Raw genomic sequence first — 24,757 nt, forward strand, 5'->3', positions numbered from 1 at the left:
CCACAAGAAAAGCAAGATGACAACAGTCTGAAGTCATGTTTATTATAAGATAAGGACATGTTGTGACCACTAGTGTGTCTGTTAGGAATCTACAGAGGTCTGTTAGTCATGGCATGCCCTCTCAGATGGTCATTCCTGGATGTAGAGGTTGCTAGGGGCGGTGGGGTCATCCGAGGGCCGAGTCTCCACCACAACAGGTCTGAAGAAGAGAGAGGTCAAGTCATTCTCTAATTCATTCCCAAAGTAGTTACCAGAATCTGCCATTCCACTGCTGGGCTGTGACAGTGACTAAGCATGGTGGGACATGCCTATGATCCCCAAAACCAGGAGGCTGAGGCAGAAAGATCTGGAGTTCAGGGTCATCCTCAGCTACATACGGAGTCTGAACAGGGCTGGTGAGATAGCTCAGTAAGTGAAGGTGCCTGCCACCAAACTTAATGACCTGAGTTCAGTCCCTGGGACCCACATGGTAGGAGAGAATCGCCTTCAAAGATGCCCTCCCCCGCAGCGTAATAAGAGAGAAGAGAGAATGGAGACCAGCTGGGGCTACATGGTGGGACACTGACAGAAACAACAGGAAAGGAGCCCTGGGAGTTCACACTCCCAACACGAAGGGTAAATAAAGGGACACAGAAGCAGGAAGCTTCCACCCCAGGATATCGGCTAAGGCTGCCAAGAATCACGGTGGAGCTGGAGCCTTAGGAGGGAACTTAGTAATAGAGCATGGGAGGCTGTTCTAGGCCAAGGAAGAACCAGCCTCAGAAACCACTGTTCCGCACCAGCAGCCCCTCCTATTCCTCTGTCCATCTCCCCACTGCCATACCTGGGGGAGCCGAGCAGACGGAAGGTGAGGGTGGGGTCTCTCAACTCCTGCAGCAGCTGTGGAGAGAGCGTGGATGTGTCTGCAGGATGACCCCTCTCTACACACATGGCTTCCCATGGAGAAGTCTAACCCCACAACCACTTGCTAAGTTGTGTGACTCTGAGCAAATGACTTTGCTGCCCTGCATCCAAGACCATTAACTTGAAGAACCACAGTGCCTTGTCTGATAGGCAGCTGTACAGAGTCGATCAAAGGGCCTAGGAAGCCAGCACAGTGCCTTTCTTCTTTCTTCTGACTTCCCACTTCCGGTGGGAGTGACTGTTCTGGGACCCGGGGCTTCTCCAAGCCCATTTAAAGGATGAGAAGACTGAGGAGAGGGCAAGGCAGTGTGAACTGAAGGGGAGGGCCTACCTGTTCCGAGCCTGGAGCCCACACCTGAACTCCATGTTTCCAGAAGGCCTGGAGTCGGTCCCCCACCATAGCTGGAGAGAAATCAGTTGCCTGTGACCCTTCAGGTCACAGAACTCTCACCCCTGACTCCGAGGCCCTCTCCTCCCAGCACATACCCACAGCCTCCACGGCTTCCGTCATGGGAATCTCAGGGGTGCGAAGCCCGGGAGCTGGTGCCCCCTCTGGGGTCACTAGCTTCAGAGAGCCTGGGAGGAAGTGGGGGAAGGGATTTGAACACAGTCCTGGGCTGAGGACCAGGAAGGGGAGGGAGGAAGCACTCACCATCCATCAACACCATCACCATGTCTTCATTAACTTGGGTCACCTGCACTGGTCCCTTGTGCTCTGTGTGAGAGGCAGGGGCTTAAGAACAAACTGCCTGGCCCTCTATTCAACTAGCGCCCCTCAGATCCCTGCCTGCCACACAGGCCCCACGCTATTATCCATCTGACCCGGTCCATCTCTTTCTCAGTTTTGGCTCAGGCTTAGCCCAGCCACTCTGACCCTCCCCTCCACAAGGAATAAACTGCCTCTGCCCTGGCTGCCTTAATCTGTAGTCCCACCATCCTTCGACCCAGTCTCTTCCCACAGTCCAGTCCTTTCCCGCAACCAGACCTCTTTTCTGAAGCCCCGCCCTCTCCCCGTAGCCCCACCCCTTTGCTGCAACTTGAACCCCGTCCCTGCAACCCTGCCTTTGTCTGCAACTTTTCCCCCAAGGTCCCCCCAATCCTGCAGCACCACCTCTTTCATCCCTACAGCCACGCCTTCCCCAGTAGCCCCTCCCTCCCTTGAAGCCCCTCCTCTCTCAGCTCCTCCCACCCTTGCAGTCCCTCCCTTTTGTAGCCCCTCCCTCCCTTACAGTCCCCGCCCCCTCTGCAGCCCCAAGTCTCTGTGGCACAACTCACTCACCCGTGCTGGAGTCGTCCAGCCAGCAGGACAGGGCACCAAAACGCACTGTGTGGAAAAGCACCGACCTCGCCGCGTGCCCGGGGCTCACGCCGATGCACACGGCTGGCAGCTCGGAGCCCGGCGCTGTCAGCAACGCGAACACTGGCAGCGGCGTGGGTAGCGGGAACAGCACCTGCTGCGGGCCGCAGGGAGAAGGGCTGCTCAGGAAGGCTCTTGGGGAAAACAAAATGTGCAGCTCTCTCTCGCTCTCTCTCTCTCTCTCTCTCTCTCTCTCTCTCTCTCTCTCTCTCTCTCTTGTTTTTCTAGACAGGGTTTCTCTGTAGCTTTGGAGCCTGTCCTGGAACTAGCTCTGTAGAGATCCTCTTGCCTTTGCCTCCCGAGAGCTGGGATTAAAGGCGTGCACCACCATCGCCCGGCTAGGTGCAGGTCTTATGGATCAGAAATGTTTGTTTTTTTTTAATGATTTACTTATTTTTATTTTATGTGCATTGGTGTTTTGTCTCCATGTATGTCTGTGTGAGGATGTAGAATCCCCTGGAACTGGAGTTAGTTACAGACAGTTGTGAGCTGCCGTGTGGAACTGGGAATTAAACCAGGTCCTTTGGAAGAGCAGCCAGTGCTCTTAATCACTGAGCCTGAGCCGTCTCTCCAGACCCTCAGAGTTTTCAGAATGCCTCAGGATGGGCGGGGCCTGCTGGGAGAGGGTTCTTCCAGTTCTTTCTGTACGTGCGAATGGTGGCAGCACCCTTGCCCTGCAGCCTTACCCGGACAAGCAGGAATTTGTTCATCGGCTGGTACCACTGGAGCAGGACCACAGACGTCTCCAGAGCCCCACACAGGAACGGGCCCCCAGAGCTAGCGCTCTCAGCTGTGGAAGCAGACAAGAATGGGTCAGGGTCTTCCTCCTTCCCGAGCACTCCATATCTTTCCCTGGGGCCCTGGACACCTTGCCTCAGTCTTACTGAGTAAATAATGTCCAAGCACCACCCCTACCCACCCTCCCAGCACCCTGAGCCTGGCTCTCACCCACACAGCAGGCCCGGCAGCCTTTGGTATCCTGGACCTTAGTGGAGACCATATTCTTTCTGAAGAAGACGGAAGTGTGAGTGACCACAAGGATAGCAGGAGGGGCGGGGGAAGCCAATGGTGCCCTTTGGGTCTGGTACCTGGCCAGTAACCGGTGAGGGCTAATGTGAGCGATGGGGCTTCCTGTTCGTATCTCTTTCCTCTCCAGCAGGCCCAGGATGCTATGAGAATATAGGTGGGGGGTCTTCCCTGCAGTGTGTCCATGGAGGGGGAGTGGGAAGCGGTTTTAGGACCCCTTAACATCTTGTCTCCCAGCCCTTGGCTGGCCCCAGCACGCAGATCCCATTTTCCTTCCACACATTCCTACCCTTCCCGTCTGAAGGAACCGGTGTGACCAGGCACTGTGAGTGCTGGGGGGTGACCAGGCACTGTGGGTGCTGGGGGTGACCAGGCACTGTGGGTGCTGGGGGGTGACCAGGCACTGTGGGTGCTGGGGGGTGACCAGGCACTGTGGGTGCTGGGGGTGACCAGGCACTGTGGGTGCTGGGGGGTGACCAGGCACTGTGGGTGCTGGGGGGTGACCAGGCACTGTGGGTGCTGGGGGGTGACCAGGCACTGTGGGTGCTGGGGAAGGGGGCAGAGCAGCAGGATGGGCTCTCTGCCCACACAGCACAGCAGCAGCCAGGTGAGGGAAGTTTAACTAGGAAGTTAACCTGGGAAGTTGCACCTGGGGTTTGTTTATTTATTGTTAGTGCTTGTTTCTCAAAACTGGGTCTCATGTGGTCCAGGCTGGCCTCTGACACCCCACATAGCTGAGACTGGCCTTGAACTCCCATCCTCCTGGCTCCTTCCTGAGTGCTGGGATTACAGGTGGGTACCACCACACTTGGTACATGTGTCAAAGTTTAACCAAAACAAACAAACAGCAACAAAAACCTACCTATGCCGGGAGTGGTGGTACTTGCTTGTAATCTCAGGACTTGGGAGGCTGAGGCCAGAGAACCACCCCAAGTTCAAGGCTAGCCTGGGATACATAGTGGGAATTCTGTCTCAGAAAGCATGGGGGAAGGATGCTGCTGGGCACACAGCTCAGTGGTAGCACATTTGTAAGCATACACCTACCCTGTTACCAAAAACCAAGCAGCAAAAAGTCCTGTAACTTCATCAGTCTGTGTTACAGACTTGAAGGGGGAGTAAGTCCTGCCTTTCAGACCTCCTGCCCTGTCTCTTCTGCTCTGGGATTAAAGAGTGCACCAGCTACACCCAGAGATGACCGGTGTACCCAGGTATTTAAAGACGAATTTATTGTTAAGATGAACTCATGACCAACTTGAGGGGGGAGATTTCCGAGATATGGAAAAATCTGAGATCGTACAGATATGAAAACCGAGGCTCAGGGAGAGCAGCCCCGTGCCTTCTGCTCACCCAGTAGGAAAGTGGTGATTTAAACCTCAGGCTCAGTGAAGCTTAAGACTCATCCACACATTATCCCCCCATCCTTAGCTCCTGGCCCCTGCCCCTCCCCCAGCCCACAGGCTGACCTGAGAGAGACATGAGGAGGTTGTTGATACAATACACCCAGGTTGTCCGGCCAGGGAAGAGCTGCAGAGAACAGGGGTGACTTCTGTGATCACCAGTCAACCCTATGCCACTCCGCCCCCCTTCCAGCACTGTCCCCAAACCTCACCATCTCCAGCGTGGCCTCTTGATCATTCCGGTTCAGTATGAAAATGCCTTCCTCTGCACCCAGGAGCAGGTGCTGGTCTGAGTGGGCCAGACAAAATGGTTGCTGGGGTCTCTCATTATGGGGGAAGAACCTCCCAGATCTTTGTCCCAAACTGGCCTTCTATCCCACCCCCACCCTTTCATACTAATTCTTCCTCAGACTGGCATCCCCAGTATCTCAACCCCCCAAGCAGCCCCCATGACCCTGCTCTGTGACTTGCCAGTGTCTGGCAGTTCTTTGTCCCTGATCTGCCAACTCTAATTTTCACACGAGCTGCACACTTGCTTCCCCAGCAGCAGCTCTCTAAGACCCGCCCCTTCTTCCCCAGCGCTCAGCTCCAACCACTATGCCTGTCTGTGGGCTGGCTTTGACTCTGGACCCCCAATATGGCCTTTTCTATCCAGTGAGACTACTTAGTTCTGATGCCTGTCTCTCACTAAAAAAAATAAAAAATAAAATAAAATAAAAATTTATTTTTATTCTATGTGTATGAGTGTTTGTCTACATGTGTGTTTATGTACCATGTGCATGTAATGCCTGCAGAGGCCAGGAGAGGCAGATCTCCTGGAACTAGAGTTAGAGAAGACTATGATCCACCCTGTGGGAGCTGGGAACTGAACCTGGGTCCTCTGAAAAAGCAGCTGGTGCTCTTAACTGCTGAGTCACCTCCCAAGCCTGTCTCTTGTTTTAAGAGATCTAGTCACAAGAATTCCACTGGCCCTTGACCTCCCCATGAAACCAAAGTTGACCTTAAACTCCTGATCTTCTGGCCTATACCTCCTAAGAGCTGGGTTACCAGTGTGCTTTGCACTGCTCTGCTGTTTGTTTTTAAGAAGGCTCTTACCATACAGCCCTGGCTGGCCTCAAACCTGTGATGATCCTCCTGCCTCAGCCTCAGGAGTGTTGTGGTCAAAGGTGCACACCTCCATTCTAAGCCTCTTACGTCATTTAATACTGACCTCCCTCAATCTTATCCCCTGTCTGTCGTCTCCAGACTCTGTCCTCTTCCGCTGCAGTCAAACCCGTGGCCCCCCAAAGCTGATCCCAGTCATCATGGACCCCTGCCTCTAGACTGTCTTATTCAGACACCTCTGGCCTCTAAACTCCACCTTCTCTAGTGCTCATCTCTGACGTCATCCTTTCACTTCCCCTCATAGATCTCCAGATCTGACAGCAACCACAGCTTCTGCACCAAATCTGTCTAAGCCAGCATCACTCCATTAAGACTCTTCCTCTGGAGCTAAACACCCACCACTCCCCAAGGGCCTGAGTTTGATTGGTTCCCAGCACCCATACCTGGGGGCTCACAACCACCTGCAACTGCAGGTTCAGGGGTTCTTACACTATTCTAGGTTCTGTGGACACCTGGGCTTATGTGCACAAACATGTACACAGCATCCACCCATTGATGGCTTCTTGGGGAGGAAAAGTCAGTTTCCCTTAAGGGTTAACTATGCTCTAGTGGCTGGCCTCGCAGTCATGAGTAAAGGGACAACACAAATTAGACTCCATGACTTAAAAAAAAAAAAAAGGACAGTAAGTTGGGAGGGGATGGAAAATAGGATTGGATCTGGGAAGGGAGGGACAAAGATGATCAAAATACATTGTATTACATTCTCAAATAATGATATATTTTAAAAAGACTCACATTATCTTAAACATAAAAACCTAAGTCCTAACTAACAAAAAAGACCCTCCTGGGGTGGGGGAGGTGGCCCAGTGGTTAAGAACACTTGTTCTCTTGCATTTCGGTTCCCAGCACCCATGTGTCAGTGAACAACCATCTCTAACTCCAGTTCCAGGGATACAACGCCCTCTCCTGGTCTCTGCCAACACTGCATGCACGTGGTAGACAAGCATACATGCAGGTAAAATCACTCATAAGTAATTTAATTTCCACAAAATTAAAATAAAACTATTCTTCCTGTACCCCTTTGTGCTCCCATTAGGGTCCCCTCATCCCCATCTGGCCCCTCACTCCAGTCTCTTTTGGACCTCCAGAATACCCACCTTTAGTAGAGGGGTGTGTCCAGGCAGCTGTGCTGTGGATCTGGAGGGGGCAGCCGTTGAATAATTTCACAAGAAGGGCACATCCCTGGTCAGTGGGTAGAGCAGCAATGAACAGAGGACAGGAAGTTAAGCACAGGGTTCAGACTCTGCCTATCCTCAGAGACCCCCACACTCCCCACCCCATCCCATCTGTGTAGGCGTGGTCCAAAAACTATTACATGAAAGATTTCAAAGATTAAAAAAAAATCATGCTGGGGCTACAGAGATGGCACGGTGGTTAAGAACACTGCCTGCTCTTTTAGAGGACTCGAGTTTAATTCCCAGCAACCACATGGCAGTTCACAACTGTCTATAGCTCCAGTTCCAGGGGATCTGACACCCTCACCCAGACATACGTGCAGAGAAAACATCAATTGCACATAAAATAAATAAATCATTTGCTGGGCAGTGGTGGTGTATGCCTTTGATCCCAGCACTCTGGAGGCAGAGGCAGGCAGATCTTTGAGTTCAAGGCCAGCCTGGTCTACAGTGAGTTCCAGGACAGACAGGGCTACATAGAGAAACCCTGTCTTGAAAAACAAAAACAACAAAATAATAATTATGTTTTGTTTTAGCTTTTTCTTCATTTTTACATGGGTCTCCTGTAGTCCAGACTGGCCTTAGCTTCTCTATGTAGTCCAAGCTGGCTCTCTTGCTTCTGCTTCCCCAGTGCTGGGTATTACAGATGTGTGCCACCACACCCTGACTCTACAATAGACCTCTTACTGTATCTATTAACGAACCCCCCCCCCCGGTAGGTACACATATCAGTGGAAAATACAGGGTTGGGTACTAGCCAGTGTGAGGCATCCATGGTGGGGGGGGGTCTTGAACTGGATCCTCCATGGATAAGGGATGTCTTATGGGTGACCCTCTTAAGCTGCTTACCTCGCGGCGCTTCGTTTTCTCCATCTGTGGAACAGAAAACAGCCACCTCTGGGGTCCCTCTCCTCCCATATCTTTAAACAAAGTCTCCTATGTACCCCCATTTGGCCTGGAAGCCCCCCCTTACTCATATCTTTGCACATCCTGGAGATAGAATGCAAGGCTTTGGCGTAGCAGCTGAGCCCTCCTCCACTGAGCCATGCCTCCAGCCCCTCACTGTTGAACTAGACAGACTCCATAAGGTGAGCTGGGGCCCCAGCCTTCTACTGCAGAATTCTAAGTAAGCTCTCTTGTGCTGGTCAGGTTGTTTGTTTGTTTGTTTGTTTGTTTTTTTGTCAACTTGACACAAACTAGAGTTATTTGTAAAGAGGGTACCCTAACTGGAGAAATTGCTTCTACCTAATTGTGGGACATTTTTATATTATTGATTAATGTGGGAGGGCCCAGCCCATCCTGATGGTGCCACCCTTGGGCAGGTGACCTGGGTTGTATAGAAAAGCAAGCTGAGCAAGCCCTGAGGAGCAAGCCAGAAAGCAGTGTTCCTCCTTGGGCTCTGCCCCGACTCCTCTGAATGGTGGACTGTAAAGTGGAAGTGGAAACAAAACAAAACCCTTCCTCCCCAAGCTGGTTTGGGTGGGAGTTTTATCACAGGAATGGGAAGGCTAAACTACACTCCCAAATTCAGATTCCCAGACCCTCATTAAAAAACTGAGCATGCAATTGTTAGTAGAGAGGCATAATCCAGCAACCTATGGGAGCAGATGCAGGGACCCACAGCCAAACACTAGGTGGAGCCGGGGGAACCTTGAAAAAGAGGGGGAGGAAGGATTGTAGGAGCCGAAGGAGTCAAGGATACCATGGGAACACAGTCCACAGAATCAATAAGCAGGACTCACAGAAACTGAAGTGACAATCGCAAATCCTGTATGGGTCTGAGCAAGATCCTCTGCATATACGTATGGTTGTGTAGCTTAGTGTTCTTGTGGGGGTGTCTCTGACTCTAGCCTATGCTTGGAATACAGTTCCTCCTGCTGGGTTGCCTTGTGCAGCCTTGATATAAGGGGTTTTGCCTAGTTTTATTGTATTCTGTTAGGCGGATACATGTTTGGTGGATACATTGTTTGGTGGATACATTGTTTGGTGGATACAATGTTTGGTTGGATACAATGTTTGGTGGAGACAATGTTTGGTGGCTATCCCTGGGAGGCCAGCTCTTTGTCTCTTTTCTTTTCTTTTTCTTTTTTAAAGGAAACAGAAAAGGAGTTGATCTGGGGCCAAGAGGAGGTAGGGGGCAAACTGGGAGGAGTGGAGGGAGGGGAAACTGCAGCCGGGATGTAATTAATATATGAGAGAAGAATAAAAGTTTAAAAAGCTAGGCATAGCTACGCTCCTCCCAGAGACAGGCAGATCCCTGAGGCTTGCTGTCACCTGCCTAGCTCCAACTTTAGTGAGAGACTGTTTCAAAGAAATAAGAAGGTAACTGACAGAGCAGATCACTTGATGTCCTCTGGCTTCCATGTGTGCATCCACCCATGTGCCTGAGCATCCACCCACGTGCCTGTGTTGTGGAATAGTCTTTTTGTACACTGTGAAGATGAGTTGTTCTCATTGGTTTAATGAAGAGCTAAAAGGCCAAAAGCTAGGCAGGAAGAGGTTAGGTGGGACTTGCAGACAGGGAGAGAGCTCTGGGATGAAGAAAGGCAGAGTTGCCAGCTGACTTGAGGAGAAGCAAGATGACAAAACGAACATTCCATGTTGAAGAAAGGTACCAAGCCATGTGGTAGAATGTCAATAAGAAATATGAGTTATTTTAAGTTGTAAGAGCTAGTTAGTAACAAACCTAAGTTATTGACTGAGCATTTATAATTAATAATAAGTATCTGTGTGGTTATTTAGAAGCTGTCTGGTGAGACAGAAAACTATGCCCATACACCTGTGCATTCACCCACACGTCTGTGCATCCACCCACACGCCTGTGCATCCACCCACATGCCTGAGCATCCACCCACACGCCCGTGCATCCACCCACCCACAGGCACAGACACACCTCCCATAGTGTTTGACACAGAGGAAGGACCATCTCCCACTGGGCCGCCCCAGCCCATCCCAAGCCTGTAGCTAGCTCTCACCTTTCTCCTCATTTTTTCCTTCTTAGGGGGTAGGAGTGGGGGCTGGCCCGGCTCTGGAGCAGGTGGGTTCCACAGTGAGGGATCTGATAGGGATTTAAGCAAGATCAGGCCGAGAGACCTTCAACCTACCTATCTTCCGCCCCTGGGAGGGCCTGGTACCTGAGTGGGCTGTGAGATGGGGGTTGCGTGTGGCTAGGGGAGGCACAGGACGGGGAGTACGTGGAGGAGGCCCACTGGCACACCGGACCAGCACCCCTGGGCTCAGTTGTCCATCGTCTCCTACCCCTCCAGAACCGTCATCAGATGGAGACCGGAACTTGGGCTATGGAGACAAGAGTGTAGAGGAAGTAGACATGTGAGAAGTCCCAGAAGAAATACACCTTGCACCCCAATGCCCGCCTCTTTCAGGACCAAGAGTTAGCCATAGCTATGCACGCCCCATGACATCCTGCCTTGTCCTCATGAGAAGGGACATCAGATACACCAGAATACAAAGGGTTAATGCTGGGCGCTAGGCCAGCTACTTGACAGATCCCACAGGACCCATCACTCCAGACTCCCAGCCAGCCAACCTGTTTTGTTTTGGGACATTGCCTCACTAGGTCACTGTGTAGCCCAGGCTGGTCTTGAACTTGCTACATACCCAAGGATGATCTTGACCTCTTGATCTTTCTGCCTCCACCCCCTGAGTGCAGCACCACACCCAGCTTCAGCTGTGTTTCTCTACATCCATCCTGTACCCCAAAGGCTTAAGCTTTCTGCAGTGTTCAGACATCTCTGACTTCAAACTCCAAATATTTTGCTTTGTTTTGCTTTGTTGTGTTTTGAGACAGGGTTCCTCTGTGTAGCCCTGACTATCCTGGAACTTACTCTTGCAGATCAGGCTGGCTTGAACTCACAGAGATCCGCCTGTCTCTGCCTCCCAAGTGCTGGGATTAAAGGCGTGTGCACCATCACACCCAGCCAAACTGAAGACATTGAAAGTGCCCAGCACCACAGGACTTGACCTCAGGATCTCCAGGGCTTACCTTGGGGGGCAGTGGAGGAGGCACGTCCTCTGCTGGGACAGGGCTAGAACACAAAGATAGAAAAAGCAGGTGTGGGTGCAAAGGACAAGATGGGTGTTTCAAACCGGTGGCCTGGGACTGAGGGATGGTGGAGCAGGGTAACCTGGAGTGGCTGGAGCCAAGGACTCCATGGCTGACAGTCATGACCACATCAGCAGTAGCAGCTCTGGGCTGTTACATGGTCCACAAAAGGACATGAGGTCCGGCTCCATTCCTCACCCTCTGCTCCCCTCCCCCCACCCCCTGCATGCCAGTGCACAGAAGGTGGAGAATGAACAGGGAAAAGGCTCGAGACTGTCCCCTAGCCAGGGCAGGGAGAATATGGGGGCTCAACATGACTGCTGGGGTGCACAGCGAGGCCTGGGACTTAAAGCCTTTTGTGGGAAATTTCTGTGGGTCAAAATTTGGTTTGAGGTTGGCTCTCCAGTCACAAGCCTGTAATCCCACCTGCACAGAAAGCAGAGGCAGGAGGATTGAGAGTTCAAGACCCGCTTGGGCTACAGACTGACGCTGGCTGAGACTGACAAGAGAAGGGGGAGAAGAGTGGGGTCGAAGCTTAAGTTGGCAGGTAAGCTGCAGGACCAGAGCCTGAGTTAGGTGAGCTACAGGAGGGTGAGGCCCAGGCCTGAGGGCAGCTCAAGGCCGAAGCTGGTTGGGGATTAGATACAAAGTTGTAGAAGGTAGAAGGAGCAGGCCTGGTTGGGCAGGTAATACCAGTTCCTTAGAAAGCTGCCACAGTAGGATTGCCTGGGCTACAGAATGAATTTAGCTCCAGCCTGGGCAATCTAATGATACTCTGTATCAAATACGAAAGTAGAAGTTCGGCATGCCTTTAATCTATGAGTTTGAGGCCAGTCTATTCTAAAGATGTAGCTGGGGATACATAGTAAGATTCTGTCTCAATTTGTTTTCTGGGTTTTTTTTTTTCTTGAGACAGGTTTCTCTATGTAACCCTGACTGTCCTGGAACTCACTATGTAGAACAGGCTAGCCTCAAAGTCAGAGATTGGTCTGCCTCTGCCTTTTGAGTGCTGGCATTAAAGGTATATGCCACCACTTAGAAGATTCAAAATTTTTTTTTTATTTCATTAAAAATTAAAACAAAGTCGAGCGGTGGTGACACACACCTTTAATCCCAGCACTTGGGAGGCAGAGGCAGGCGGATCTCTGAGTTTGAGGCCAACCTGGTCTACAAGAACTAGTTCCAGGACAGGCTCCAAAGCTACAGAGAAATCCTGTCTCGAAAAAGCAAAAAACAAAACAAAACAACAAAAAAATTAAAATGAGAGGCTGGGGAGACAGGTTATTCTTTCAGAGAACCTGGGTTTGGTTCCCAGCTCCCACAATAGCAGCTCACAACAGCCTGAAACCCCAATTCCGGGGATCCAATGACAACATGGGTACCAGGAGTATATGTGTCCAAACAGGCAAAACACTGATACACATAGAACAAATTTTAAAAAAATGTTTTAAGGCTGGGTGGTGGTGCATACCTTTAATCCCAGCATTCAGGGGGCAGAGGCAGGTGGATCTCTGTACATTCTAAGTCAGCCTGGTCTACAGAGTGAATTCCAGGAAACCTAGGGCTACACAGCGAAACCCTATCTCGGAAACAAAACCAAAACCAAAAATATTTCAAGTCCAAATGGATCAAAGACCTCAACATAAAGCCAGCCACACAGAACCTTATAGAAGAGAAAGTGGGAAATATACTTGAACACATTGGCACAGGGAACCATTTCCGAAATATAACCCCAGCAGCACAGACACTGAGAGAAACAATTAATAAATGGGACCTCCTGAAACTGAAAAGCTTCTGTAAAGCAAAGGACATGGTCAACAAGACAAAATGACAGCCTACAGAATGGGAAAAGATCTTCACTAACCCCACATCAGACAGAGGTCTGATCTCCAAAATATACAAAGAACTCAAGAAATTGGACACCAAAAGATCACATAATCCAATAAAAAAAAATGGAGTAAAGATCTAAACAGAGAACTCTCAACAGAGGAATCTAAAATGGCTGAAAGACACTTAAGGAAATGTTCAATATCCTTAGTCATCAGAGAAATGCAAATCAAAACAACTCTGAGATTCCATCTTATACCTGTAAGAATGGCCAAGATCAAAAACACTGATGACAACTTATGCTGGAGAGGTTGTGGGGAAAAGGGAACACTCCTGCATTGCTGGTGGAAATGCAAGCTGGTACAGCCCCTTTGGATGTCAGTGGTGGCGATTTCTCAGAAAAGTAGGAAATAACCTTCCTCAAGACCCAGTAATACCACTTTGGGTATATATCCAAAGGATGCTCAATCGTGCCACAAAAACATGTGCTCAACCATGTTCATAGCAGCTTTGTTTGTCATAGCCAGAACCTGGAAACAACCTAAATGCCCCTCGACTGAAGAATGAATAAGAAAAATGTGGTACATTTACACAATGGAGTACTATACAGCAGAAAAAATAACAGCTTGAAGGCAGAGGGCTTGGGGGCCAGGGATCGGAGCAGAGGAGGGAAGGTACGAGCTGCACTGGGGGTCATCAGCCATGGGGTGACAGGAAAGGTTGGGGCTGCAGTGAGGGCTCGTGGGGTCTTACATGTCCACGTCATCATAGTCGTCATCAGACTCTGACAGTTGGCTCCTGAAGAACGACAGGCATGAGCCTCAGGTGGCTCCCACTTAACCCATTGCCCTCCCCTCCAGCCCAGGGGAGGGGTCGTGGACCTGGGGCTGGTGCTCCGGCTGTCTCCTGGGGCCTGTAAGCAAACCTGTGAGACCAGGAAAGAGTCAGTGTGGCCCAGGGCAGAAGGGGAAGAGGGGCGCAGCTGGGGTGAGCAGAGAGGCATCTCACAGTGTCAGCTGGAGGTCTGGCTTCCACTCCTCTGAGCCTCTGGAACTCCATGTGCCGTCCTGAGAAGTGGGGATAAGACAAATAAGTGGGGGATGGGGCAGGGAGATGGGCTGAGAAAGAATCAGGGTCGGGTCGGGGACTGGAACCAGGACTTTAGGGGTGGTTACTGTTCCTTGTGGGAGGGGCCCTTGATACAGGGGTCTTACTTGGGGGTCCAAGAGTGGCATCAGAGGGGTAGAGGGGCTCAAAGCAGGTGCGGGATGTTTGTTTTCAGACTTGGGTATTAGGGGTTCTGACAGGTTGTTTTAATTTATGAAAACTTGCATGTATTTATTTGTTTTGTGAGAGCAAGAGGCATGCGTATCAGAGGACAGCTCGCAGAGGTTGGTTCTATCCTTCCACGTGCGGGTTCGGGTCATCTTAGCCATGAGCACCTCCACCCACTGAGCCATCTCGCTGGCCCCCCTACTTATTTTTAAGACAAGATCTCATGCAATCCTGGCCTCTAACTCATTACACAGTCAAGGATGTCTATGAAGTTCTGATCCTCCTGCCTCTACTTCCCAAGGTAGCACAGCTAAATTTCATCATATACCAAGTTTAGTTGACACTGAAGCTGGACCCAGGACCTCGTGGGTGTAAGGCAAATCCTCACCAATTAAGATACAGCTCCAACCTGTTTAACCTTTTCTGTTTTTTGTTTGTTTTTGGTTTTTTTTCATGTTTCATATTTTGTTTTTGGTCTTTGGGGCATTTTTTTTTTGTTTTATTCTGGCTTTTTTTTTTTTGGTTCTATTTTTTTCTTGCCATTGTTTTGTTTTGAGACAAGGTCTCATTGTGTAGCCCCTGCCTGGAACTCACCACGTAGACCAGGCAGCTTGAACTCACAGGAATCGTCCTGAGGGCTGGGATTTGAGGTGTGCACTACCATGTCTTTACATAGATTCTCAACGGATCTTTGGGGTCAGAGCTGGGAGGTCTCATGGGACTGAGGGGAGGGGACACTGTGTCAGTTTGAAGGTTACAGAACCAAAAATTTCTTGGAATTTGAGCCCCTAATGGTCAGCGAGTGGTCTCAGTGGTCCCAAATTGTAGGGGTCTCTACTCACGACAGCAGTCTGTGTCTGGGACCCCCAGTGGGCTGGCCCGGTGGGTAGATCTGATCCGCCGAGGGATGGCAGGGGGCGGCTGGACAGAAAGGTAAGCTGTGTCAGGGCCCAAGGCCCCTGGCGCCACCACCCTCTCTCTTGTAAAAGTTTGTATCCAGCCCTGCCAGGCTTCCCTTCCTCGTGCCATCTTCCTTCTCCTACAGGCTTCCAGAGGGCTCCCCAGTGGGAGGAGCAACCTGTGCAAAGGCCCTGAGGTCCCCACGGCCACATCTACCAAGGCCCTCACCTCAGGCTCCTCGTCGTCAATCTCACCAATAGGCGGCCCCTTCCCAGGATTCTTCATTTTGTCAAGAAGATCCAAGATCAAGCCTCTGTTCAACCCTGACTGGCACACCAGCTGATGCTATGAGAGGGGACAGAGGTCAGAGGGCTGGCATGGCAGGGGAAGGTGAGGACTTGGGCTTGCTGTAAGAGACTGCTCGGAGGGAGGTACCAACTGAGGAAGAAGGAAAGGGAAGCTGGGAGCCTCAGGGGACCAGAGATGTTGAGAAGACTTAAGAGATTAGAAGAATTTCGGGTTCCCAGAAGGGGAGAGGGGAATTCCAGGGTATCCTAGAAGTGACCAGGCTTGGTGAAGACTCTCAGGCGAAAGTCTGGAGGTATTTGGGAATTAGCATATTCCAGCAACTAAGGAGAACTTGGAGAGATCTGGGGTAAAGCCAGACCCAGACGTGGTGGCTCATGCCTGTAGGCCCAGCCCTTGGGAAGTGGAGGCTGGAGGACCAGGAGTCCAAGGTCAGTCTTGGTTGTATAGCAAGTTTGAGGCTATCCTGGGCTACAGGAGACCATAACAAACAAATAAATGAAAACAAAAGAAAAAGGCAGGCACACACACACACACACACACACACACACACACACACACACACCAACTAAACAGAAAAGAAATATCTGGGTATTAATTTGGTTTGAGTTTTATTTTTTGAGACAGGATCTCAAGTAACCAAGGATAGCCTCAAACTCTCTACTTAACCAAAGATGGCCTTGAATTTCTGATCCTCCTACCTCTACCTTCTTAGTGCTGAGACTGCAGGCTTGTGCCCCCAGGCCTGGGTTCTCTGGAACAGTTTGAAGGGTCCTGTGGGTAGAATCCTGGGAAATGCTGAGGGACTGGGGTTTTGAAGGGGCCACCAGGGCTCTATGTGCTCTTGTGAGCCATGGAAGACTTGGATAGTCCTGGGCTGAGGAGGAGACAGGGAGGAGTCTTGGAGGGAGGCTGGCTTACACTGAGCATCTTGGCTGCACCAGGGCGTTTCTTGGGGTTCTTAGTGAGGGTGACTTTGACAAAGTTGTGGAAAGCAGACGACCTTGGGAGGAAGAGGGCAGATCTGGGATGAGGGGCTCAGAGCTCTTCTCCTCACCCCATCTACTCCTCCTCTGCCCTCCCTCAGGTCACTGCCCTTACCATCTGCCTTTTTCTTTCAGCCGAGGAGGCTGGTAGCCACTCTTTGTCATGAGGAAGAGAACCCTAGGGCAGTAGGGAAGAACATGGGGTTCAGACCCATGGAACAGGACAGATCTCATGTCTTCAGAAGTTCCCAGATGGAAATAAAATAGGGGAGGTGACTCAGATAGTAAGAGCACTTGCTATGCAAGTCTCAGAATCTGAGTTCAAATCCCCAGGTCCTCTGTAAGAAGTGGGGCATGCCTGTGTCTCTAGTGTGTGTGGGAGAGACAGGAGGGTCCCTGGGACTTGCTGTCCACCAGCCTAGCTCCAAGATCAGAGGGAGAGCAGGACACCCAACACCTTTCTCTGGCCTCTGCACACCCACAGGAGAGTGCACATGTGTGCACACACACACACTCAAATACACAAAAATTAAAATTTTAAAATTATTTTGAAAAACTGAAAGCCTTTGCTGCCAAGCCTGATGACCTGAGTTCAATTTCCAGGACACACAGAGTGGAAGTAGCAAATGAATTCCTGTAAATTGCCCTTTGACCTCCAGATGTGTGTAAACAAATAAACTGGATGTGATGGTGATCATGTAACCCAGAGCTGGAGCTCTGTGGCTGGGGCCAGGCTAGCCGAATCTTCCAGTGCCAGGCCCGGAAGAGACCTTGTCGGGACAAACCAACAGAGTGGGCAGTGCCTGAAGATCAAGGCCTCCACGGACAGGCTGACAGACACACCTTTAATCCCAGCACTCAGGAGACAGAGGCACGCAGATCTCTGGAAGTTTGAGGCCAGCCTGGTCTACAAGAGCTAGTTCCAGGACAGGCTCCAAAGCTACAGAGAAACCTTGTCTCGAAAAAACAAAAATAGAAAAAGGAAAAAGAAGAAAATACAGTTTTGGTTTTAATTTCAATATGGCCACATTTTATCGGTGATTTTTAGATAGGATTTTTGTTGCATGGCTCAGGCTAGCCTCACACTCATGACCTCCTGCCTTAACTACCTGAGTGCTGGCATCACAGGTGGCCATGCCTGGCTGTGAAGTCACTTCTAAGAGAAAAATTGTTTATGATGTTTTAGAAAATTGGAAGCCCATCCAGAATGAGTCTCCAGGTGGGAATGTCTACTAGCTGGGCAGGGCCGCACCTGCAGTGCCAGCAGCTCGGAGGCTAAGGCAGGAGGATCAGAATCCAAGACCAGCCTGGGATACACAGGGAGATTGGGAGCCCCTGTCTCAACAACAAATAAACAAAAGATGATGGACATTCACAGACCTGTGAGAGGCTGGGGCAAGAGGATCTGGAATGTAGGCTATCCTCAGCTATGTAGAAAATTGGAGGCCAGCCAGGGCTACACGAGCAACAATGTCTCTAAACACCCTGCTCCCACAAAAAGGTGGGGACCCCTGAACTGAAAACCTTGCTGTGGAAATCTGAGAAAAGGTTTCTGTGCTCAGGGAGCCACAGGGGTCTCTCTAGAGGCATCTGATCTGAGGTGAGGACACAGCCGAAGGATAGTTGCAGGGTCAGGCCTCAGCATGGTCTGGTGCCCAAGGACACCCACCACCCCAGCCTTTACCTGAGAGGGTGCACGTCAAAGAGAGGTGGCTGAAGCTCAGCCAGTTCAATGGCCGTGATGCCAAGAGACCAGATGTCGCACAGTTCATTGTATCCGCCCTTCAGGGCCACAGCTGCCACCTCTGGTGCCATCCTGCAGGCAGAGACCCTCAGAGAGCCAGGAGTGGCCCAGGGACAGGGGAGAGGTAGAGTGAGGGGAAATGGGGGCACAGAGCCAGGGGACAGGGACACCAAGGCAAAGTGGCCAAAGGAGGAGGAAGAGGGGAGTGTGGGGACGCTTGGGATCTGCTAGTGCTCTGGGGGCTAAAGCAGGAAAGCTGCCGTGAGTTTGAGGACAGCCTGGGCTACAGAGTGAGGCACTGTCTCAAAAAGGGAGAGAGGGAGGCTGAGAGTATGGCATAGTGATAAAGTGATGGTATCGAAACCTAGCTGCAGTCCATAAGACAAATTAAAATCAAAGAGATCTACAATCCAGAGAGACAGAAACAAAGAGACAGAGAGAGCCACAGGCTGAGAAAACACAGAAGTAGACAGACTTGGGGAGAGATAGGGATGGAGGTAAAAAACCAAGCCAAGCTGGGTGTGGTGGTGGTGCCTGCCTCTAATCCTAAAACTGTAGGAACTGGAGCCTGGAGAATCAGGAGTTCAAGGCCAGCCTGAGCTAGAGGAGAACTCGTGTCAACAAACAACACCCCCCCACACACAAACAACACCACTGAAATCCTAAATGCTAAGAGAAACAGGCAGAAAGGGCCAGAAAGAGACACAGATAAATAAAAAACTCAAAAGGTAGTCTAAGAGAGGGGAAGGGTGTTGGGTAGGAGAAGGCAGAGCCAAGGACATCCTAGGGAGCCAAAATAGGAAATGCCACTGTTCCCACCCCAGCTGCTGACCCAGCACCCCTCACCAGTATGGTGTCCCAATGAAAGAGAGGCGTCGGGCCAATGTTGCCCCAATCTGGGCTGAGATCCCAAAGTCAGCTGGAGGCAGAGATAAAAATAGTATGTATCTAGCCCATCCCCTCCTCAACCTCCATCAGTTCCCTGTGTACCCCTCGAGTCCACTCACCCAGCTTGACCTCCCCAGAGTCATTGATGAGGATGTTGGCTCCCTGGGGACCAGAGAAGGGATCAGAAGCTGTCAGAGAACATCCTTCCCCAGAGCTCCCTTGCTCCCACACCTGTAACTCCACTCTAAAGTTCAAAACTACCACGAGTCCTAAGCACCCCCACGACCCACCCTCAGTGGCACTCTGGTCCCTAGTCTACCTTGATGTCTCGGTGTATCTTCTTCTGTGAGTGTAGGTAGGCCAGACCCTGGGGAGAGATGGAAACAACAGACTAGTGAGCCCCTTTTGCCTGTGCCCCTTTCGCCTGCTCACCTTGGGAGCCCCCGGCCCCTTCTCACCTGGAGCACTTCCCGGCACACGTAGCTGATCTGGAGCTCGGAGAGAGAGCCAGTCACTGCAAAAGTCATCCTAGTTGTTGGGAGAGGAGCCAGGAACCCTGGCTCTCTGGGTTCCCTAGCCTTCCTCCACCCATGCCATCAGACAGGATGCACAAAGAGGAGGGGACCTTAGATGGGACAACTGGGAAGGGGAGATGAAGGGTTGTGGCTGACTGCAAGATGATGAGCCAAGCATGGTTACTCTTGACTGTAATTCTATTACTGGGAAGGCTGAGGCTGGAGGGTTGCCCTGAGTTTAAGGTTAGCCTGGGCTATATACAGATATCGACGCTAGCTGGGTAGTGGCAGCACAAGCCTTTAATCCCAGCACTCAGAAGGCAGAGGCAAGCAGATTTCTGTGAGTTCTAGGCCAGCCTGGTCTACAGAGCAAGTTCTAGGACAGACAGACTGTTACACAGAACATGTCTCGAAACCATGTCTCGAAAAACCAAATCACAACAACAAGAACAAATATTAACACCAATCAGGGTTACATGGAGAGACCCATTTCCCAAACAACCGAGAACATGTGCATGTGGAGGGGAGAGAGACAGTCCTCCTCGGGACTACAGCTGCATGTGGAGGGGAGAGAGACAGTCCTCCTCGGGACTACAGCTGCATGTGGAGGGGAGAGAGACAGTCCTCCTCGGGACTACAGCTGCATGTGGAGGGGAGAGAGACAGTCCTCCTCGGGACTACAGCTGCATGTGGAGGGGAGAGAGACAGTCCTCCTCGGGACTACAGCTGCATGTTCTAGTCCAGAGGAAGATAGAACAGTCATTTGGCAATAATTACAAAGTCCTACTCTGTTACAAGCAAGATAATCATCCCAAAAGGTTGAGGGGGTGTGACTCAGTGGTAGTGCACCTGCAAAGAATCCCCCAGTGAGGGGCTGGGGGCGTGGCTCAGCAATAAAGTCCTTGCCTAGCATGTGAAAGTCCCTGGGTTCCATTACTAGCACATGCACGTGCAAACACACACAAAAGATAAAATCCCTACTCTCGTGGAGAGAACACTCCAAGAGAAATAAAATATAGGATGACAATTACAGCTGAGGAATAGCTCAGTGCTGGAGCTCCTGTCTGTCATTTCAAAAGCTAATAAATAATGATAAATAGGATTAAGGGAAAAAATAAGATGTTAATATGCTAATAATTGGTAAGAAAAAAAAACAGAACCAGAAACAACAACAGGAAATGTGTGTGGGAAGGGCTATGACCTCTTACTCATGCTGGTCCACAAGGCGACCCTAAGAAGCAGGAGCAGGGATGTGAAAAGAAGAACAAGGGCAGGGGACGGGGGCAATGGCCAGGGCGATGTGGGCGAGCAGCTTCCCCCACGAGGACAGTGGTATCCTGGGAGTCTATGAAGGGGTGATGTGAGGGCAGGCAAGATGAATAAAGGCAGTGATGCAGAGACAAAGCCCGAGGGTCGGAGCAGAGAGAGGTGAACAGGCACCAAGAGCAAGGCGACAAGAGAGACAAGCAGGACTGGGAAAGACAGTGAAAGAAAGACGACAGAGGGTGGTGGCAGAAAGCAGGTCCTGCGTAATGGCTGGGTGAGTCACTCCTGTCTGTGGGCTTCAGTTTCCCATTCTGGGGGAGATTCTGGGTTGCCCAGATAAAACCTGGGACCTTGATCCATCCTGCCAGGCAAGCATTCTACCACCGAGTTCGATGTCTGAGGACCTTTAATAAAGTTTCCTCTTTTTGGACATTTCAGGGGGGCTAGAAGGAGTTAGAGAGATAATAAGACAGAGGTGAACACCAGAACGTCAGAGAGGGCTGAGGTGTAGGGTTTGGTTGCACAGACCAGTAGTACTAGCTACTCAAGAGGCTGAGGTACTGAGATCGCAAGTTCAAGACCAACCTGGGCAACTCACTGAGATCCTGTCTCAAAATAATAAGAAAAAAAGAGTGTTGGGAGAATGTCTAGAAGTTGAAGGTGTGTGATAAAAATACATTGTATACATATATAAAATTCTCAAAGAATAGGCAAATTAATTTAAAAGAAAAGAGGGTTGGGGATATAGCTCAGAGTGCTGTCTAGCAAACATAGGACTCTAGGTTCAAAACACACTATGGCAAAAAAAAAGTGTGTGTGTGTGTGTGTGTAAGAAAGAGAGAAAGAGAGAAGAGAAGAGAGAGGGATGAAAGGCCTATCCAACTCCTACTCTCAAAGTTCCCTGAAAGTCAAGCTGCAGGCTAGAAATTCATTGACTGATTGCCCAAAAGTCTGAGCAATTAATCTGAGTTAGAAAATGTAGAAACAAGCTGGGTGGTGGTGGTGGTGGCACACACCTTTAATCCCAGCCCTTGGGAAGCAGAGGCAGGCAGATCTCAGTGAGTCTGAGGCCAGCTTGGTCTTCAAAGTGAGTTCCAGGACAGCCAGAACTGTTACACAAAGAAACCTTGTCTCAAAAAGTCAAGAAAAAAAAAAAAAAAAGGAAAGAAAGAAAAGAAAATGTAGAAACAGTACAGGTAGCACATGCCTGAATCTTAGCACTAGGGAGGCAGAAGTAGGCAGAGCTCTGTGTGTTGGAGGCCAGCCTGGTCTATAGAGTGAGTTCTAGGCAAGACAGGACTACATAGTGAGACCCTCATTTCCAAAATAATAACAATAACAAAGAATAGCATATTCTTTTATAATATGCTGAAATAAAAGAAGAAAAGAAAGAAAATGCAGAAATGCCCTAACCCAAGAATGTTTTGGCAAGAAAATATAGATACCAAAACAAAGAAAAAGACATGGAAGAAGAGGGGATTATTGCCTGGGGAAAGAAAGGCAGGACCCACAGTGCTAGAGGGCTGGGTCATCACAGGGTTCCCATCATCATCCAGCTGGGCCCAGGGGAGGGACTCATGGTGGACATGAAGTGTGGACCACAAAGGCACTTCCCAGATTACAAATTCAAGGGGACCAGAGGGGTGGATTGGAGGTTGAGGGGGGCCTGGGTCCCCTTGTCCTTCCTCTAACCTTGGTAGATGTCCTGGAGAGAACCAGCCCCACAGAATTCCATGCAGATCCAGAGCTTCTGCAGCCTACAGGGTGTCAAGAGAGCAGGAATAACAATGATGGTGACCTCTAAGAAGAGGCTCGGGGAGGAGCTTGAGGCTATCTTACTTCCCCTGCCCATCAGAGTGCCCCATTTGTTCGTTCCCACAAGAAAGGATGTTGAGGATGGGCCAGGAAATGCACACGCTGGAGCAATGTGACTAGAACTTAGGTCTTTGGGTTTCAATCCTAGGGCACCCCTGTGCCATCCCAGGCTGACTTAGGGGACAGGGCAGAGAGTTCACAGAGAGGTAGACAGGATAAAGAGGCCCAGAGCGCAAGGTCTGAGGAATTGATGTCATCAGCAGGACAGCTGAGACATGATCTTAGGGGCCGAAGAATTTGGGGCTCATATTAAGGAAGCAGGGTGAAATGGGCGATGCAGGGAACAGATTGATATTTGATTAGTCCCTAGATTAGGGAGTACTCAGTAAGAAAAGGTGGAATTTCAGACTGGGAATCAGGCTGGGATGCCCCAGTTAAAAGTGGGGGTCCTCAGGTCGGAGGTCAAGTTAGGTTATCTGGGTCACAAATGGTAGGTTAGGACTGAGGACCTGGTTAGGGATGCTTGATCAGAAATGAGAGGCTGGGCCTGGGGGATGGGCTAAGACCTCACCAGAGGTAACTGCCATGGTAAGCCACGATGTTGGCATGCCGGCAAGTTTTCAACATGAGAATCTCCTTCTGAAGGGTGGACACATCGTCATCTGTGAGCAGGGCAGGAGAGAAAAGTGACTATGAACAGTGCCTTAAGGACATGATGATCCTTGTCCTAAGAGGTAAAGGTAGGTAGGGGTGGGGAAGGAGTTTCTGGGGCCTCTCTCACCAGGCTCCATCTTCACCATCTTCAAAGCCACCAGGTCCTTAGACACCTTGTCACGAGCCTTGTAAAGGGGAAGTTGGCCATCAGGCAGGCTCCATAGCTTGCCACCCTCAGCATCTCTGAGCCAAACCCAAGGCTTGGCTTCCTCTTGTCCTGCCGTTTGTCGGCCTCACCCCAACTATCCTAGGTTTGTCAATGAAGGAGGCAGAAGGGCTTTCTCACCTTGAAGACTTCTCCATAGGTTCCACCACCCAGTCGCTGCAATAGATCATAGTGTTCCCGGGGGTCCTTATTAAAGATGTCGGCATCTACAAGGGCCATCCCTGGAGGCCGCGGCTGGGCCGGTGCCCAGGGGCCAGCAGGGCCTCAGGGCTCGAGCTTTAGTATTACCCTCTGTCTCCACAAGTCCTGGGCCCGCCTTGACTCTGCGGGCTGTGGCCTTCCCCCTCCCCACTCTCGCTTCCTGCCCCAGCTGCAAGGCTGTGCAGAGGGCTCCACCCCTGTCCCCAGGGTTCTAAGAGCCTGATTGCCTAGGGACTCGTGGGACTCCCCTTTACCCCCAGAAGGGCACTATGTAAATACAATGCAAAAGATCTTAATTGCAACCTGAGGCTGACCTAGCATCCTTTCCCCAACTCTCTCCTATTCTGGGAGGAGTCACAAGTTACAGTAGAACCTCTGCTAGGTACTTGAAGATTTGGAGTCAAGAGGTTGCAGATCTGCACAAAGCTTGCTAAGCAGCGCGTAGGCCTGTTTACTCGTGGCACATACACGTCACTTAAGTGACAGCTCCAGCATGCCTGCGAAGGTGTCCGCAAGGTGCACATGTCTGGGTTCCCAGGTGTACCAATGTGAATGCACTCAGGGCACCTGCCCACATGGCACGTGCTTGCACATCGCGCCTAAAGTGTAAGGAATCTATGTTAGACACGAGGCGCTTGTTAAGTAGCCACTGTCCGGGGTCCGGAGACTCCAGAGTGCCACGGCAATCGCGCCAGGTGCATGAGCCATTCGCCTCCCCAGCGAACAGGAGACATCACAGATCAAGGACTTAATAGTGAGGAAGTGAGGGTACTGGATACTGTTTCAGGGCAAGAAGGGCTTCAGAGAGCACCTCGCACCCGAATGAACGCAAAGAGAAAACCGCTGCAATCTTCGCGCAGTTATACGCGTTTATGGCTACGCATGCGTCCAGAGAACCCCGGCGTCTTTCGTATCTACCTCCGGCGCACGCGCGTCCGGAGCTTCTGCACAAGGTTTGCAGCGGCCCGGGAAAAGCTTAACTCCGCCTCCCGGCGCCTGCGAAATAAGACAGACTAAACCTTTTCTCACGCCGTTGGTTCCATTCAAGTGAGACCAAAGCGCTCGCAAA

The 24,757-nt window shown here is 50.8% G+C and overlaps 1 protein-coding gene across 2 annotated transcripts; it reads right to left on the bottom strand.

The window, feature by feature from the left end:
* Window positions 1-21: 21 nt before the first annotated feature.
* Window positions 22-24,729, bottom strand: Map4k1 (mitogen-activated protein kinase kinase kinase kinase 1). 2 transcript variants are annotated; one of them, XM_087907106.1, is made up of 32 exons: window positions 23,608-24,725; window positions 23,389-23,446; window positions 23,179-23,269; window positions 22,485-22,549; window positions 19,470-19,525; window positions 19,331-19,378; window positions 19,131-19,173; window positions 18,970-19,042; window positions 18,064-18,195; window positions 16,495-16,557; window positions 16,315-16,396; window positions 15,316-15,432; window positions 15,030-15,108; window positions 13,921-13,979; window positions 13,794-13,837; window positions 13,666-13,710; window positions 11,026-11,068; window positions 10,157-10,319; window positions 9,998-10,080; window positions 7,872-7,895; window positions 6,945-7,029; window positions 4,896-4,972; window positions 4,750-4,810; window positions 3,349-3,457; window positions 3,209-3,267; window positions 2,947-3,050; window positions 2,183-2,357; window positions 1,556-1,618; window positions 1,390-1,479; window positions 1,235-1,305; window positions 824-879; window positions 22-199 (listed from the first exon to the last, which is right to left on the bottom strand). In XM_087907106.1, the coding sequence occupies exons 1-32, from the start codon at window positions 23,704-23,706 to the stop codon at window positions 130-132; spliced, it is 2,487 nt and encodes an 828-aa protein (XP_087763232.1). In that variant the 5' UTR covers window positions 23,707-24,725; the 3' UTR covers window positions 22-129. The 2 variants fall into 2 exon arrangements, with proteins under 2 accessions (XP_087763232.1, XP_087763238.1); XM_087907112.1 differs by lacking the exon at window positions 1,390-1,479 and having other exon boundaries at window positions 23,608-24,729.
* Window positions 24,730-24,757: the final 28 nt, after the last annotated feature.

This window comes from Myodes glareolus, chromosome 1 (assembly GCF_982192425.1).
Source record: "Myodes glareolus chromosome 1, mMyoGla1.1, whole genome shotgun sequence".
NCBI lineage: Eukaryota > Metazoa > Chordata > Mammalia > Rodentia > Cricetidae > Myodes > Myodes glareolus.